Source organism: Malurus melanocephalus, unplaced genomic scaffold, assembly GCF_030028575.1.
Source record: "Malurus melanocephalus ecotype Western Australia unplaced genomic scaffold, MMel_1.1 scaffold_504, whole genome shotgun sequence".
NCBI lineage: Eukaryota > Metazoa > Chordata > Aves > Passeriformes > Maluridae > Malurus > Malurus melanocephalus.
Window position 1 is genome coordinate 286,485 of NW_026623736.1, and position 18,483 is coordinate 304,967.

At 53.3% G+C, this 18,483-nt stretch overlaps 1 protein-coding gene across 1 annotated transcript; it reads left to right on the plus strand.

Moving 5' to 3' along the window:
* The first annotated feature begins 9 nt into the window (after positions 1–9).
* ALKBH5 (alkB homolog 5, RNA demethylase) lies at positions 10–17,233 on the plus strand. Its single transcript, XM_057381271.1, has 5 exons — positions 10–273; positions 457–1,273; positions 7,145–7,225; positions 11,441–11,596; positions 13,227–17,233. Exons 2-5 carry the CDS (start codon positions 555–557, stop codon positions 13,408–13,410), a joined length of 1,140 nt encoding a protein of 379 aa, XP_057237254.1. The 5' UTR covers positions 10–273; positions 457–554; the 3' UTR covers positions 13,411–17,233.
* Positions 17,234–18,483: the final 1,250 nt, after the last annotated feature.

Sequence of the window (18,483 nt, forward strand, 5' to 3'; positions counted from 1 at the left end):
CGCGGCGGGGCGGGGCGGGGCGGCCCCGCGGCGATCCGGGATGTCGGGCCGGCTCCTGGTGACGTAGCGGGAAGGGCCGCGCCAGACCCCTGCCCGCCGCTGTTCCCCGGCACGGCACGGGACTACCACACCTCCTCCGGTTGCTCCCCCGCCATGGGCAGAGCCGCGGCGGTGGGAACGGGCACGGCGTGCGGGGCCGCCGCTGGGAATGTGCCAGGCCCGGCCGCCGCGTGAGCACCGGCAGCGTTGTCCGCGCCCGCCCCGGGCCGAGCCGTGAGTGTGGCGTCCGCCGGGCCGCCCCCTGCCCCAGGAGGGAGGGAGGGAGGGAGAGGGCGGGAGCTCTGCCCGCCGGGAGCGGGGTTCCATCTCCCGTGCTGGGGGGGCGGGARAGGGTCTGGCGCGGTACCGGGATCCCGGGCTCACCTCCCCGTCCTGCGGGGCTCTCTCTCCCGGCAGAGCGGCGGGTGCCATGAGCAGCAGCTGCGCGTCCCCCGCCGCCGCCCGCCGCCGCCTGCAGCGCCGGGATCGATAGAGGCGGGGGCTGCGGACACGCCATGGCCGGCAGCGGCTACACGGACCTGCGGGAGAAGCTCAAGTCCATGATGCCCTACCGGGACGGCCACAAAGGCGGCGGCGGCGGCCTCCCGCGGGAGCCCCCCGAACCTCCGTACGACCGCAAGCGGCGGCACCAGGAGGACTCCGGCTCCGAGCCCAGCGACTACGAGGAGCAGAAAGAGGAGGAGGAAGCTCGGAAAGTCAAGAGCGGCATCCGCCAGCTTCGCCTCTTCAGCGCCGAGGAGTGCGCCAAGATCGAGGCGCGCATCGAGGACGTGGTGTCCCGGGCCGAGAAGGGGCTCTACAAGGAGCACACGGTGGATCGGGCGCCGCTGCGGAACAAGTATTTTTTCGGGGAAGGCTACACCTACGGGTCTCAGCTGCAGCGGCGAGGCCCCGGCCAGGAGCGCCTGTACCCGCGGGGGGAGGTGGACGCCATCCCCGAGTGGGTGCACGACCTGGTGATCAGAAAGCTGGTGGAGCACCGGGTGATTCCCGAGGGCTTTGTGAACAGTGCCGTCATCAACGATTACCAGCCGGGGGGCTGCATTGTCTCCCACGTGGACCCCATCCATATCTTTGAGAGGCCCATCGTCTCCGTCTCCTTCTTCAGCGACTCGGCGCTCTGCTTCGGGTGTAAATTCCAGTTCAAACCCATCAGGGTGTCGGAGCCCGTTCTCTTCCTGCCCGTGAAGAGAGGGAGCGTCACGGTGCTCAGGTAACTCGCCCGCGTTGCCGAGGCTCCGCTAACAAGCCCGGGGCTCGGTTGTGTAACGCGGATCACGAGGCGCACGGATGCGCGCCCCGACGGCGCCTCGGGCTCCATCTCCCTCGCCTGTAGGCACGCAGGGGTTCGCTGTGGTGGAAGGGGTGAAGCAGGGATTTTGGGGTGTCCTGCCGTCGTGGTGGGTGAGGATTTGGGTGGGTACCCTCTCCACGAGGCTTGAGGGGGTTGCTGGTGGGAGCGTGGCCAGTCGCAGAGCTGAGCTAACCATTTAGTTCCTGTAAATGGTTAAAATAACACATTGAGACACAAAATGGACCCTTTGCCCGAGAGTGGTCAGAACGGAGCAGCTGGTACAGACTGGGCTCCTGGGTCTATTCTTAGCTCGGGTCGGTTCCTCCATGACCTGACCTTAATCGTGGAGAGGAGGTGTGAATGGCCTCGTCTTCCCAGTCTGTGAACTGGGAATGCTGAACCCTCCCCTGCCCAATGACGACAGGGAGATCAGAGTGCAGAGCCCCGTGTGATTGTCACTTGGAAGTGCAGCGGGTCACAGGCGCAGGAAAGGACTTGGCGTGTGYTGAGGAAGAGCCGTGGAGGTGGAATGACCTGCCCAAGGTCACGCAGTTGGTCGGCAGTAAAGCTGGGAYTGGCACTGGGAAACGCCTGCTTCCTAAGCCCACTGCCTCCCGGTATGAGCTGGGACAGGGGAGCAGGCAGGTGAGGAGACAGGCAGGTAAGGGGACAGGAAGGGCTGGAGCAYACGGATCCCACTGGTGTCCAGCTCCTGGGGAGGGCAGCTCGAAGCCTGGCACCAGCACTGCCAGTCCCTCGTGTCCCTGAAGGTCAGAGTGCTCCYTGCCAGGAGCAGGGATCACCGGGACCCTGCCAGCAGTGCTCTGCGCTCCCAGCTGGATCCTCGTTTTGGGGGRGTTAATTTTTGGACTGCTGAAGGTCCAGGCCTGTTTTCCGGGCTCCCAGGCCGTAACACAATCCCTTGCTTTGGCTTGTAAATTGATCGCCGCAGGGTTCGGGAAGGAATTCTTCTCCCCACAAACACACGGCCTCCTTGACTGGTGCATCAATAATAAATGCTGAGATCTCGCGTAGCTTTTATCTCGGAAAAGCTGCACAAACATTAACTAATCCTCGCTGTACCCCGGCGTTAGGTAACTTGTGTGGATTAGCCAGGGATGAGGGAGGCTGCGGAGGGAGTCGGGAGCGGCGCTGAGGACATTTTCTCGTTCTCTGGTGGTTTGACAGGGCTGGGGGGGCAGAGGTCAGGGTGATTTTGTGAAATGGGACCCAAGGGGACCCATCCTGCCCTGTATCTTTTTACTGCAGAGCAAGCTCCATCCCCAGGGATGGACACTGCTGGGTGTGAGGCAGCCACTCTGCTCCCTGACTTCTCTGAGATACCAGGAGGGAAACTTTCTACCCTAATTCTCCTGCTGGTGATGCAAACCCCTCTGCTGTCTTTTCCTGTCATGCCTGGATAAATAGTTGTCCTTCCTTTTACAGCCACAGGCCTTTTTTTTTTTTTTTTTTAAAGACAGTAAGAGTTTTATCCTGCTTGGAAGCGTTCTGGCAGGGCTGGTAATGCAGGGTCAGCCTCAAGTCTTGCAGTCAAAGCCTCTTGAAAAACTCTGGAGGAGGATCTGCAGTGGAGGATGGTGGGAGGAAGGAGAGATGTTTTCTCTGCTCTAGGACCAGAGAATGATGGTTTTTTTTTCCAAACCCTTGCTCTTGGTTCAGAACTGCTGGGAAAAGGCTGCTGGCTCAGGTCCTATGGAATTGGAGGGGGATGTCTCCAGGGGTGTCACCCAGGTGCTGTAGTTAGTTTATTAATGTGGCTGAAGTGATCCTACAAAACAAATGAAGTGATCTTTTCTCTTCAAATCCGAGCCACCCACTGCAGCTTCATCGTGGTCAGATGTTCTGCTTTCCAGCAAATAACAGACTTTAAAGCRGGGATTATTTCAATTTTGGTACAGCGGTTAGCWGGTACTTTGCACTCACTTAAGGGAGATTCTGCCAAAGTGGCTGTTGTGTGTTGATAGCATCCTGGCTGGAATCAATTCCTTGCCTCACAGCAGATCTCCGGGTCTCCCGTCTAACCCCAGCAATCAGGAGGAGCAGGAGAGGTGCAGACCATGCTCAGGAGTGCATCCCCAAATCCAGCCCTTGCTCATGATTAARYCAACTCCCCAAACTTGGCGTTTTCTCCTCTGGGTAAACAGTTGCTGGAGGCAGTTGCCCTGGAGATAGGGAACGGGCACAGATAGAAGTGGCATGCCTGTAATGTCTGGGATTCAAATCCTGCTGGGTCAGTGGCTGCTCCTGGCGTGCAGCCGTTCTGGGGAAGCCGGGGTGGCCACGTGTGTGTGGGTGCTGTGGGGACGTCATGAGGATCTAAAGGAAGCTGTTGGATCCCTCTCTTTGACCCCACACCRCTCTCAGGCTGTCCCCAGGTTGCCCTTGTCCTGTTCCTGTTCTCATGAGTTCTGTTCCCARTTCTCCCAATTCCATAGCTGCCTGCCCAGCAGGGATTTTGCAGAGGGGCTTTTGCAATTTCCATCCCTTGATTTTGTTTGCCTGCCCTGAAGCAGGATGTGGTGTTTGCCAGCAGTGACCCTGCCTTGGACTCCTTGGAAAGTGTTCAGACCTCAGATGGCAGGTGAGGTGGAGCAGCAACTCACCTGGCTGGGCTGTGYCCCAAAGGCTGAGCCACCCCATGATCTGCTAATGAGCTCTTCCCTCTTCCAGCAGGGCCCTTTCTCCTTTCCTTTCACATCTGCAGGGAAGATTTGCTCTTGCGGGTTTTGAGATCTCAGAGATGACCTCCTCCAGTCCCCTCTTCTGCAGCAATGGGAAGGAGGTGCTCCTGCAGGTTTGTCCCAGTGGCAGCCAGGCCAGGAGGGAGCATCACCTCAGTGTGGGCTGCTGGACCCCAGTCCTGTGGTCCATCAGCTCTCTGGGGAGGGGCTGCTGACCTCACCACATTTRTGGGTTTTTCTTCTTTTAACAAGAATTTCATGAGCGTTAATCGATAGAAGCAGTGGGGGGGAGATAGAGGAATTTGCCTTTTCATTTGGGGAACATGTGCATTGACAATGCTTGGGCTGGAAAAAAGGGAGGAAGCAGGGGGTGTGTGGAGCCAGCTGGGATGGGGGGTTCCAGGCAGATCCCTGCCCTGCAGCTGCTGTCATAGGAGGCAAATCTCAGCACTGAAACCACCAGGTATGTTATCTCAGTGTTGCAAATAGCGCAGCTGCAGTTGGAGGAGTGAAAGGCACAGGTAACATTTCCCCAATTCCAGGAGCTTGTGCCATACGGGCTTCCCTYCCGCAGCTGGAGAGTGCTCCAGGTCATCTCCTGGCTGTTTGTAATGGCAGGGAAACGCTGTGATGTGTGTCCCTCCTGTTGTCTCAAGGCATGCCTGGTGGAAGCGTAATCAGAGCAGGTTGGAGTCGCTGGAGGATGAACCTCCTTCCTTCCCAGCTGGAGGAATCTCTCTGCAGCTGTCTGCTCCAAAATAGCCTGATCCCTCAGAGCAGGCTGTTGGTGCAGAGGAAGTTCCACGTGTGCCAGTGGTGATGAGGCAGAGATTTGTTCAAGCTTTTCTTGTTAGAGTCTGTGGAACTTCAAGGCTTCCTTTCTGGTGATGTTTGCACAAAAATATCCGCTTTTATCTCTGTGTGAATCAGTTCTGGCTYGGCAGCGGCTCTTGCAGATGGAAAAAGAGACTGAGGGAAGAGTTGGGGGTGTAAGGTTTGACAGGTTAGTGTGGAATAGGGRTTTGGTTTTGGGGCAGTGTGTGGAAAACATCAGCACTTCCCCATGTTCTCCTGGARAACACTCTGAGATGGAGGCGTCACACTCGGGTCTTCTTGTGGACAGGAATTTATGGTTTTCCTTTCCAAGTTGCTTTGGGTTTATTCTCTGGGCAAGAAATCTGTGGGTAGACCCTCGATACCATTATGGGTGTTTTTCTTCAGGGTCTGCCCCTTCACCCATCCTCAGGGTGTGCCAGGCCGGGCAGTGGGTGAGAAGTTGTGCTGGCATGAGGTAGCACAAATATGACACAACCAAATAATGTTTTTCTTCCATTTCTCTGCCTGTGCAGAGACACACCATCACTCCATGTGATACAGTGCAGGCAGAGTTTTCCCACACCAGTTTGGCACTGGGACAGACTGGTGTGTCCCCCTTAGGGCCTCAGGCTGGAGTGGTGGGGCTGTTGTTTGATGCTGCATCTGGGACCACAGACTTCCTGGTGCCATTCTGAAAAGGCTCTGGAAAGGTTTCCAGCCTGGGGAAGGAGTGAAAAGGAGTATCCAGGCTGCTCTCTCGCCATGGGGAGTGCAGGTCTGGAAGCAGACCTTTCCCTGGTGTTCAGGGTGCTGCTGAGGATGCTGAATTGAATGCTAACGTGGGTGATATTCATGAATTCACTGGAGCTTGACGCAGAGATCGCTGGAACATAATTGAGCATCATCATAACCCCCCTGGCATAACGCTGTCGGGTTCTGCAATACCTGGAGGRTGGTGGGGATGGACATCAACCCTGCTTTAGCTGCTCGTGTCTCAGGCTTCTAACTCTCCTCCCAAAGCAGGAAATGTGTGTGTGAGGAGGTGTGTGTTTCTGGGTGAGTGGGTGGGTTATCTAACCAGATCTAGGAAACCCGGTCCTGTCCCCGGAGAAGCCTTGCGTGTGTGAGCTCTGCTCGGAGTGTCCTGGATAACCTGCCAGCCCCTGACCCCTGGCGTGCCAGCAGTGGCACGGAAAAGCCTCGCAGGGACGCTGGGCCTGGTGATTTCTGCTTCAGGCTGGCTGTGCAGGCTTGAGCAGCCTTCCCAAGGTTTTCCTGCCCTTGTCAGGTGTTTGAGGAGGCTCCGAAGGTGTTTAGCTTCTCTTTTGCCCATGCTGGGCTCCAGAAGGCTCTCAGTGAGCTGACACTCTCCAAACGGCAGGTAGAGGGCAGGCCCCACCTCTGGGATGTGCCAGCTCACACCCTTGCAGTGATGGATGTGCTCCCAGCACGGTTTTTGTGTTGGATCAGATGTGGTGGCAGCTCCCCACACACCCACTGTGATTTCCCTGCTCTGCTGGGCCCCGGAGTCCAGCTGCAAACAGAAGCAGCCGTGAGGAAATGCTCCAGTGTGTTTTGGGAAGATGGGGCTGTCCTTGGCCGTGGCATTTCTCCAGGCTGCTGAAAATGTGGAGTGTCTGGAGTCATGTCACACAGCAAAACACTCCTGCCGACAGCTACTGCTTCAGCCTGGGCTTTTCCTCAGCTCAGGGAGATGTTTTACCCTGTAACAGGGAGGTTTTAGGGGTTCTGTGACAGGGGAAGGGGGTGAGAGGCTCAGCTGTGACCACCCCTCTTTGACTGAAAAACCTCATTGATCTGTCAGATGTTTGTGTCAGGGTGTGCTGCACATCTGAGCTGTCAGAGATGGCTTTTCTCAGAGGTGTGTTTGATATCATGCTTTGGAGGAATGTGCTCATTTTTTTCCCCTGTTGCTTTCTAATTTCTTTGTAAATTAATCGTCCATATCTGCAGTTCTACATTTCTACWAGTTTTATTTCACAGTGCTGAAGCAGGTGGCAGTTTCCTCTGGGGTATGCTAAAAAACTGAGTCATAAAACCCCCCAAAACACCCTGACTTGTCCTCRTTCATTCCCGATGTTTGTTTCTTCTCTTAACCCTAGCTCCTGTGTGCCTGKGGGGTGGTGTTGGGAGGAGGAATTCCTGCTGGAAGTTAGGAAGTACTGGCCAAACTGAGTTGTTGAGRCTGGAAACCACTCTCTGCTTGTGCCTGGCATCTCTCTGACAGTGGCTTTTTTGTTTCTGTTGTCAGTGGGTACGCGGCTGACGAAATCACACACTGCATTCGACCACAGGACATCAAGGAGAGGAGAGCTGTCATCATCCTCCGAAAGTAAGTGTTGAAGCCCTCCAGACAGCGAGATAAGCGTGGATGTTGTGATGTTTAAACACTTRGAAACTGCCTTGCTTGTTAATTTGATGGCTTGATCTCACACCTTGATTAGGTGTCACCCTGATGCTGCTCGTGTCTGTCRTACCCAGCAGTGGAAGTGGCTGGAACCTGTTCCTGCAGAGTTAATCACCCCTTGGCTCTGTGCAGCAGCACTTCATTGTAATGTCTGGGGTTGCTGGTGCCCAAACACCTGGCTTTCCTTGGCTGCCCAGCTACAATTTCAAACCCTTGTTTTGGGCTGTGTGCTCAGGTGTCTGGTCACATAATACCCACATGTGGGAGTTGCTTGGATGGTCCTTTGAAGCTGATGCTTGTGGTGAAGAATGTCCTGTAAAGCAGAAAAAGTTTTCTTGGTATGATGGCTTTTGTTTCCTGGGGAAAGAGGAAGACTCTGGTTTTGAGGGAAGCACATAGAGAATTAAATGCTCATTGCTTTTCCTTTGAGTCATGTTGGGAAGCCAAGCTCCATAAGCTGTTTTAGAACTAGGCTTGCTGTTCTAGAGGAGCATTCTTGATGGCACTTCATCAGTCARTGCTTGTTCCTAAAGCTCCATTTCTTAAGAAAATGGAGACAAAAAACTAACCACACCCCAAAGTCTCTCAGTAAAACCTTCTTTTCTGCCTAGAAATGTCCTCCCCCATCAGCTCGTTCTACTAGGAGACCAGAAAATGTGACTGTCATACGTTGTGCCATGTTGGCTGTAYCTCAGAAGGTGTTAGCAAGTAGTTCTGCTGTCAGTAAGTCTCTTTGTAAATGAAAATACAGGCTGGTCCTGTAAACCCAGCCAAAAACATGGGCACTGGTGGCAGAGCTGTGGTTGTGGCCCAGGCTGGCATRAGGCTCACAGGCAAGCGGTCTGGATTCAGACTTGGATGAGCTTTTGGATGGCTTAGTTGGTTTCAAAACAAGTCTGGCAACGTTATGAGGATATGGCACAAAGCCAGCGGAGTGGAGTTGGACATCTGGTTASAGAAACCCATGGAATGAAGGCAGGAAAAACAGCAGCCCTGAGGCATCAGCCAGCCAAAATCAGCTSAGACCCAGGGAGGCAGGATGAGATGTGGCAGGAGATAGTGGGAGGAAAGGCAGRCTGTAGCCAAACCACTCCACAGCTGGGTATGGCCACGTGAGGTTTGGAGCAAGAGGTTGTGATAACAGCTTAGAATTGTTGTGTTCATRGTGTTGGTGCAGCCAGGGGAAGGCAGCACAAGTGCTGACAAGGAGGCAGCTCCAAGTCTTGCAGCTGCTTTGGTTGGACTTTGGGATGGAGAAGGTGCCTGTCTTAGGTTGTGGAACAGTTCTGTGGAAGAGACTGACTTAGATAAATAAGCTAAAGCTGCCCAAACTGCTGCTGATATTGAACATACCTGTTTCAACTGGCTCTCCCTCTTGCTTTCTCCATCCTCGGTGAACTGAGGGTGTTGGGTTGTTTCAGTCAAGCCTGGCTGCCTGCAAAGTGCAACCAGGCRAGAAGGGACCTTAAACCTCWTSTCWTWCYARYCCCTGCCATGGGCAAGGACACCTTCCACTAGACCAGGCTGCTCAGAGCCCTGTCCAGCTGGGCTTCTCTGGGCAACCTGTGCCAGTGCCTCACCACTCTCTGAGTAAAGGATTTCTTTCTGATTTCTAATCAAAATCTTCTCTGCTTTAGTTTAAAACTGTCCCCCCTGGCCTTATGACCATGTCCCCATGTAAAATGTCACCCTCTTTGGTTTTTATAAGCCCCCTTTAAGTCCTGGGAGGAGCAGTGAGGTCTCCTTGGGTGTACTTGGTTCACCTGGTGCATCATTGCTGAAGGGGCAGAGCCTGTAGCTCTGCTGKCTGCAGCAGTGTGTCCTTCTGTCTTCTCCTGAATTTTGGGGCCTGCTTTGCTTTGTGTCAGAGCAGAAGTGTCTCTGCCCAGACAGTGAGGGGCTGACTTGGCTCACTTTCCAGATGAAACCACACCAGCATTTTTCTCTCGAGCAAAGCACAACCCTCCCCGGTAACAATTTCAGCGTAGGCTCCGCAGCYCCGGTGAATCTGTGGCAGCGTTTGCCGAAGGCTGTGCCGCGATTGCTGCCAAGCAGAGCTCATTAATTGCTGCTTGTCCCCGGTGAGGGCGGCCACCTCCTCGTGTCCCCGCGCCGTGGATCGCTGCACAAGCGCCATTCCCGATTCCCGGGATCATGGGACTCTGTGTGGAGCAGAGCGTTACGCAACCAGGAAAACAGCAACTTCCTCTGGTGGCCTGTGAGCACAAGAGGCTGGGAGCAGCCAGCAGCCTCGTGAAACTCCTCTTCCTCTTTTTYGTGGTGAGGATGAGCCCTGAGCTTTCCTGATCAGATCAGTCAGATCATCCCACTTGGAGCTGGGGTGTTCAGCACTGAATTCTGCCAGAGTCTGGCTCTGCTCTCGCCTCTACTCAGAGCGTGTTTTCACTGACAGTGGCAGGAGAACGGAGCTGTGGGAGCTGGAGGAGCAGTGGGGTTTTGCAGGATTCTCCAGAGCAGCGTGGTTACCAAGCAGGTCATAAACACTTCAGTATTCAGTGTTTCCTGAGTATTGGAGCACAGGCTGCCGGCAGCCAGCRGGGTTTGGAAGAGCTTTGAGCCAGAGGAGGGGAAGAATGGTGCTCTCAAGTTATGAGATGCTGGGAGAGGTAACATGGGAGCTGGGTATAGAAATGAGACCTATTGAACTGGGTTTTGAAAGTRATTTTAGAGGGCTTTTGCTGCCATTCTGCTTCCCCTCTCATAAACAGAGTTTCTCTATTTAAGTTGCGTTCGTACCTTGGTCTCCATTTTAGTGTTGCCTCTCCTTGTACCTGGCCAGAGGGAGTGTGGCTGGTGTTCCCTTGCCCTTGCAGTGTGTTTGGGGTCGGTTTGTTTGAATTGCAGCCCTGCAGTTGCTGTTGTATTTGAGAGATATTTAAACCACCTCACTTTTCAGGGGCAGGCTCTGCAATGCCTTTGGTGTTCAGGSTGGACTGGGTCCAGCCCTGGAGCTGAGAAAACTCAGGATGGCAGCGTGGACTAGCACAGGCTCCAGCCTGGCAGCTGCCTGTGGAAGCGCTCCTTGTTTCTGGCATGCTGGGCAAACTCAGGCTGCCATGCCCAGCTTTGCCTGTGCCAATCTGGCATCACCCTGATTAGCTGAGGAGGCTCTCCCTGATGGCAGAGAGAAGCTTGGCAACTAGATGCACTTCCTAATGGAAATTTAGATTGGGATTCTCCTGTGGAAGCCTCCCTCAGGAGCTAAAGCTCAGCACTGGAGAGSAAGTTGTGATTCTGTGCCTTCATTTTTGCTGCCTCCTCCAGCTGTTCACAGCTGCAGTCCTGTGACAGTTCTCCTTTGGGGTGAGCTGTGCTTGCTCTCCAGCACAGCTTGAGCATGTGCAGAGCTGCTGGAAGGGATGGGGTGCAGCTCCTGTTTGCTACACCTTCTCCTGACTCGTACTTCAACTCTTTGCACCTCTTAGTCAAGCTGAGGAGCACCTGACCCMGTGAGATCCGTGGGCAGGAGGGAGTTTCCAGGTGGAAGYAGTTATTACTGTTGCAGGTGATGATACTTTTGCAGGGCATCTCCCACCCAGGTGGCTTAACTGGAGCTGTGAGTTATTGCCAGGTTGCTGTGATTTCAYAGGATTTCACAGCATCTTTCCTCTCTATCCCTGAGCTGGGATTGAAGAAAGCCCAGCACCTTTTACATTCACCTCATGACTATGTATATATCTCTAAGCTGAGGCAGGATAAAGGGGAATGGCTTCAAACTGACAGAAAGTAGGTTTAAATTGGATATTATAAGGGAAAAAAAATCCTTCCCTGTGAGGGTGGTGAGGCCCTGCCACAGGTTGACCAGGGAAGTTTTGGCTGCCCAATCCCTGAAAGTGTCCARGGCCAGGCTGGACAGGGCTTGGAGCMAYCTGGGAAGGTGKAAARTGTTCATACCTGTGGCARGGGGTTGAAATGAGATGATCTTTAAGSYCCCTTCCCACCCAAACCATTTTATGATTCTATGCAGTTTCTAGTACCACAAAGCTGCAGCTTGTGCTGTGGAGTGTGGTGTTCCTGTCCCTTTTCCCGAGCTGTGTGGTTGGGATGGAGGGTTTTGCAGCAGTGCTGGTGCTTCTGTAGAAACTCCTTGCAAATTCTCTTCTCTTTAAACATTTGCAGAACAAGACTAGATGCACCTCGGTTGGAAACAAAATCCCTGAGTAGCTCTGTGTTGCCAGCAGGTTATAACTCTGACCGCCTGTCGGGAAGCAACCGGGACCAGATCCTGAAACCAAAGCGGTCCCATCGCAAAGCAGATCCTGATGCTGCCCACAGGTAGGATGATCTCTCCTAAGAGCAATGTTTGGTTGGGATGGGGTCTCTGGAACAGTGCATGGCTGAGGTTTCTGGCCTGGGAACATAATTAAAAACATTTCTGATATGCACCTGCCAGGTGCATTCTGCGATGCCCAGATCTGTTTTATCAGAATGAACTCTTTGTGCRTTCCTCCCAGACTTGTGGAGGCTGAGCCCTGGCTGTAAGCAGCTTACATTGTTTATCCTGTGAGTGGCATAATGAAGAAGCAATAGATTTGGCTGGCTTTTGATAATGCAGTYGTTCAGAACAATAGTTTCCCTGCAGCTAATCATTTTTGACCTCTATTGCCAAGCAACCTGTGCAGCTGCGTTAAACTGTATTATGAAAGCAGTCCTGGGAGGGAAYGGGAGGGTTTGCTATCTGGGAAAGGTTAAGGACTTCTTGGGAAGCTTCTCAGGCCTGTTTTGATTCCAGAGCTGTGTGTACATGTTTTYGTGTGAGAAACCAGACTGTGTGGATGCTTAAACCTGACCTTGAGGGAAGCTCCTTGCTGAGGTCTCAGACAAGCTTGAGCTTTGCAGCAAGGCTTCCCTTAAACACCTTGGTGTGAGCACACTGCGTGAGTGAGAGCCAGTCTGCCAGCTGTCCTGGATATTCCCATTCCAGAGCTTCCCRAGGATCCAGATGGCATTCTCAGCACAATGGGTACAACCCAGAAGTTGACTTGGTGGCAGGGCCTGGCTGCCCTGTGCGTTCCCAGCCCTGTTTGAACCTGTCCTGGAGGGAGGAGGGTGGAGATGGTTTGTTTGTGAGCAGTGTTCATTCACCTGGACRCAGGCTGGGAAGATGGATGGAGATYTGAAGCTGGGCTGCAGTTGCAGCTTCCCTGGGAGCACGCAGTGGGCTGGTGTCCGATTAGAGGAGCGATCATGCGGGACAAATGTGCACATCCGTCAGAGCTGTTTTTCAGCCTGATGTGACCTTATCAGGCTGTGGGGGATGGCATACACAGGCTCCTGCAGCARATCGGTGTGAAAAACATGTTTTTCTCTTTCTCTGGCCTCAAAGAGTCCAGTATAACAGGTAATTCTCTTGGATATCACAGTGGGATCCTTTAGGAACCACTTGGATAAAGTAAGTGGTGTGTGCAGCCACCAGCCCAGTCCTGCTGGATGTGATCAGAGGCAGCTCTGCAGAAATAACAATTGCACTGTGCTAATATTTGAGAGGACAAAGGATTTTGGAGCTGTGGTGTGATCCTGCACCATAAGCAGCTCAGCTGTGCTCTCAATTCTGCCGCAGTAGAGACAAACCCCTCTGCCCAAGGGATATTCCTTGGGCCCACAAGCTGCAAGTGGGAAAAAAAAAGAGGTGACTGGGCTTTTTGGAAATGTTCCTGGTGGAGGTAAAGGCCAAAGCTTGCCTTGGGAAGGGAAAGGACTGGCCCATCACAGCAAAGCTCTCAGCTCCCTGTGGGAGGTGCAGCTTGGTGATCTGTTTCTGCTCTGCCAAGTACCCAGTGCTGGGAAAGCAGTGGGAAAACAGGCAGAGCTCTCACGGCAGGTGAACTGCAGATKGTGTCCAGGAGGAACGCCTGGGTCTTGTTGTGGTGTGCTCTTCTCACTCCTGTTTCCTCTCTCTCCACAGGCCACGGATTCTAGAAATGGATAAGGAGGAGAACAGGCGCTCGGTCCTCTTACCAAAACATAGGAGACGGAGCAACTTCAGCTCYGAGAACTATTGGCGAAGGTCTTACGAGTACACGGAGGACTGTGACGAGGAAGAGGAGGACGGCAGCCCYGCCAGGAAAGTTAAAATGAGGCGACACTGAGGATTGCACTTTCCAGGCTCGTGGAGCTGATGAGATTGGCCTCCAGTCTGTGAAAACTTTCTCCTCCCTCTGGCTATCTTCCATCTAGCTTCAGTTTTGGTTTTTCCTTTCAGGCTGAAGAGTAAACAGGAAGGATTTGGTTTTATGAATGGAGGAATGCTGAGACATACATGAGGGTGGAACATGTCCAGTGCACGTGGTGTCCTGAGTCATGGGTCAAGTGGGCATCTCTCCCTTAGGAAGCAGATGAAGTTATGCCAGGTTGTCTGTTGGGATTTCTTTTGAAAACACCAAAAAGTTTAACTGTTTCATTGCGCAAGATTCAAGAATTGTATTTTTGTTTTGGTTTTGGTTCTAGTGGTTTTTTTTTTTTTTTTGGTTTTTTTTTGCTTTAACACTTTTTCTTTCCAAATGTTCTAAATATGATGTTTGACCCCAGGAGCTAAAATTCTGTGGTGGGCTCGTATTCCTTGTTTCAGCAAAGGGCTCCTTGGTCAATTCTTACCTGGTGGTTGTTGGGTCTGTTTTAAGGGTGCCCTGCAGTAACTGGAAGTTTGAAGCTTTGCAGACCCCCTCTTGCTGCGATCCATTTCAAAGGGTTTAGGACATTTTCGTTGCACTTTAGTGTTTTAAATGCCGTAGGTTTCCTTTCCAGACCCTTTTCCCAAGCCAGCGTGGGCTCGCAGCCTCGTGTCCCTGCGCTGCCCTCTCCGAGAAGAATGTACTAGAGCTCTGGTTTCTCAGTGCTGGTCTGATCTGGGGGTTTGCTGTGGTTTAGGGGGAAGGAAACCTGACCCAGCATTGTCCTGAGATCCATATYGGAACCTCGGGGCTGCCGAGTGAGGGATCACACTGAGCACGTGCTGCTCTCCAGAGCTGGGGATAGCAAAGAGGAGTAGGAAACGCTGTGCTTGTGAGGGCTTGTGCCTTGGGACCCCTGAGAGGAGCTGTTCTCCACTGCCCCTTCCAGGTGGAGAGAGCTGAGTGGGTGCAGCATTCCCGGCACAGTGGGACTGGCTGTGCTCTGCCAGAGCAGGAACAGGAGCTGCCATGGCCTTGGGGGAGCTGAGCAGCTCTGTCCCCTCCGAGGCTGGCTCTGGGAGCAGGGACACTGCAGGCGTCCAGTTTGGCCCCAGTTCAGTGCATCCAGCACTGAAGTTGCCTGCTTTCCCCAGGCTTATTCCTTCCTGCGTTCCTGGGGCGGGGAGTTTTCTGGTTGCTACAGGAAATGCTGAGAAGAATCAGGCGTTCAGCCCTGTGGATTTGTGTTTAAAACATCTGCCATCATCATCCTCTTCTCCCACCTGATTTGCGTTAGCCCAGACCAAAGCCTTGGTGTTGGCAAAGTTTGGGGCCCAGCGCCATATTTAGAGCTGTACTTTTAAGGAAAACTTCCTCCAGTTGATTCTTTGAACCCAAGTGTTGGCAGTTGTAAGGAGTAGTCTTATTTTTAAAATTTTTACTGCTTTTCCCTCCTTCCAACTGTAGTTTTTCTTAGTGTCRTGTCCCCCACACACTTCATGGTCTGCACGCTTGGCAATAAAAAGATGTAATATATTTTGAAACCTGTTTGCTGCTGTCTTGAGGGGCTCCTGGTGTAAAACAACCACTCAGGCATTGCTCCTGCAGTGCTGATTGAGGACATTTGCCAACATCTGGGTCCCACTGTCCTTTTCCTTCCCTGCGGATTTTTGCCTGGTGTTGGGGTTCTGCTCAGGCTGGATYTTATCACATGAGCTCAGAGGATGTTGCAATCACCTTCAGCACAGTTCTGGTCCGTGGGGGTGCTGGTGAGGTCCCCAGTGCCTGTCTCTGATTATCTTGTTTTCCTGTGGTAGCCCCCACTGGCTCTGAGTTGAGGCACAGCCTCCGAAGGAACGTGTCTTGTCAGTCCAGAGATCCAAAACTTTGTGCTTCTGCTGCTTGTGAAACCTTGAAAATGCCATTTTCAGACCACACATAGCATTCGAAGYGATGTTCCTGACCCTCCCAGCTTTCTGCTGTGAATCCAGGCCAGCTCTTGGCTCCAAACCTCCTGTTCTGGAAAGCTTGGCATTCCCCTGATAGCAAAACCGCACGCAGGGAGCAGAGATCCCTTCTCCTCCTTGGCTTTGTCTTTCTGGATCCATCCTGGCCCATGCTCCGTGCCCGCTGCAGTGCTGTGGGTGCTGATGGTGACAGTGGTCACTGCTGGAGGGCTCAGCTCTCCCCTCTCCCCCCCAGCTCCCAATTTTATCCCTACCTCTCCAACATGGATACTCTGTCCTGGTGTCAGTTCAAAACGAAGCCGGAGCAGCCGCCCTTTCCACGGCCGCTTCCCAGAGCAGGATTTCTGTGGGATGAGGCGCTGGCTGTCTCTGGACATCCTGAGATGATCCCTCCAGCCATCCCCTCATCCCAGTCCTTGTGCAGTCTGTATGTGTGCAAGCATCCTTTCCCAGCTTGTTTTGGTGTTCCTGCATGTCCTGCTCGGGAGCTTGCCCTCCTTTCCTCCATCCCATCAGAGCTGGCAGCTGTGGCTGGGGGAACTGGAGGAGCTCCTTGCTGGAGCTGCTYTCCAGCCACCATCTGCTCTTGGTTTTTAACCTGACTGGTTGGAGCTTGACACCTTGGAGAGAGAGGGAGCAGGATCCCTCAGGAGAGGAGTCCCCAGCGTGCAGGCAGGGCCATCTTCCCACTTGTACAGACATTTTCTATAGACACGGATGTATATGTGTAGATAACATGGTTTTTTAACTCTTTTGCACTGAACAACATCGGAGCAAAACCTGGATTCAAAACTAGAAGACATTTTTCACATAGATCCAGAGGTCTGGATCCTTCCTGTAACCTCTCTGGTGAAACTGTGGCTCGGAATTCCTGGTTTTCTCTGTTGGGCTGCACACAGACGTCAGGTCAGGCTGGTGGCTAGGGGCTGGTGCTGAGCAGGGAGCGGGGTGAGCTYCAGTTTGGAGGCAAAACTTCTCCATCTGCTCCCTGGGCCAGGCTCATGCACAGCCCTGATCCCACCAGCTTTGTCCTGTGTCTGATCCCATTGTGTGGTCCATCCTCTCCATCCACCCACAGTGTGTCCGTGCTCAGCCCCAAACTGGGAGCTCCATCCAGTGTGACAATCCATGCGCCCAGACCCACAGCCCAGCCCAGGAGAACTGTCTTTCCTAAGGAAGGGGGAGGAAGGTGGGGTTCATCCCCGCTTTTCCACCAAGAACAGGAGGATTTGGGGTTTGTTACTGTTACCGTATCTCGAGAAGAGTCAGTGGTGGAATTATCCAAGCCCAAGGATCAAAACAGCTGCCAGGCATTGAGGAGGGCTGGGGTGGGGGGCAGGGTCTAGACCCCCACCAGCAGCAAAGAGTCTTTTACCTGCCAAAAGTGTTCCCTTTCCCCTTTGGGAGGAGAAATATTGGGCTGAAAAATGTCTCTGCTCCTTCCCCTGCCCACACTTAGAAGTTCTGGCTGACTTTAATTTTTGTTTTTTAAAAGATTCTAATTTCTTTTTTTTTTTGTTACCAATAAAAATAAAAATAAAAAAATAAATAAGAAAGTGGCAATATTTTTTTCTGTAAGCTTTTCCTAGGAAAAAGCGTGGTTTGTAACAAAGTTGTACAGTTCTGAAGTTTGAGATACGAGAAGTACTGTGTGAAACGCTGTAAATGGGGCAGAGATTATTTTATGTACAGTCTGACGTGGGGGAATCTTTTAATTCCAGTTGATTCTTAGGAAGAATTCGGTTCTTCACTATCAGGGTTTGGAATTTCATGGTTTCATTATTTTTTTTTCTTGTATAGATTGCTGCATTAATTGAATAAAAGCAGAAAGCATCGCTCTGCCTGCCTGTGTGGTGGTGCTGGGGGCCGGGATGTGCCTCAATTCCCCCGGCAGGGATGAGGTGGTTGGGAGCAGGGAACTGGTTCTAAATAAAGGGAGTCACCGGCTCCCCRGGGACGGGGCGGCCAGATGCGGTGGCTGTGCCTTTTGTGCTGTCCTAGAAAGCAGGGACAGAGATCTCTGCCTTCCTCCTCCTCCTCCTGCCAGCACCCTGTGCTTCACCCTCGTGCCTCCCTCCTGCAAGCGGGAGATGGTGGGATGGGTGTGGGGTGTCACAGAGGGCATGGATGGGGTCTCATGTGTGGCCTCACTTCTTCCTCCTCTCTTCTTCCTCTCCTGCTCTGCTCCCTTCTCTCTCTCCTATCCTCTTTCTCCTCTCTCATCTTTCTCTCGATCTTCTCTCTCTCCTGTCCTCTTCTCTCTTCCACTTCCCTCTCTTCTTCACCCCTCTTTATCTTCCTCTCCTCTCCTCTCCTCTCCTCTCCTCTCCTCTCCTCTCGCTCTCCCTCTTCCTCCTCTCTCCTCTTCCACTTCCCTCTCTTCTTCACCCCTCATTATCTCTTTCCCCTCTGCCTCTCCTCTCTTTCCTCCCCTTTTCACCACCCCCTTATCTCTCCCCTCCATTCTCCCTCTGAATCCTCCCTCTCTTCCTCCTCAGCAATGACCCACATCTGGTGCCACCCTCACACCCTCACATTCCCGGGCCTGTGCCTGCAGTCCAGGCCCCTCCATCCATCCATCCATCCCCGAACCCACAGCCCATCACCGGGGCATCGTTCCCCACTCGCCCCTGGGCTGTTTTCCGCCCCAGAACCCTGCGTCACCCCAGGGCCGGGGTTAGTCAGCAGGGAGGGGAAGCCATGCCCTGCCCGGGGTGACTCACCCCAAAACTGGGTGCAGGGCAGGTTGCTCCCCCTCCCACCTTGGGATGATGCCGTGGGAGGAGTGGGGAACAATATTCCCGGTGCCGTGGCGGGAATAATGAGTGGCCGGCCGGAATGAGGCTCGGATGCTCGTTCTGGGAGCCGGCAGGATGCTCCAGGCCTAGTGGCCGGGACGCCGCCATGTTGATGCACCCCATGGCTGTGGGGCACATGATGAGACCCTAAACACACGACACCCCATCTTTGTGGGGCCTTTGGGACCAGGATGACCAGCTTGGGGGTGACCTCACTGTTCCCCGCCACGCCCACGGGGAGGGAAAAAAACCAAACAAAAAGATTTTAAAAACAATATAAATAAATC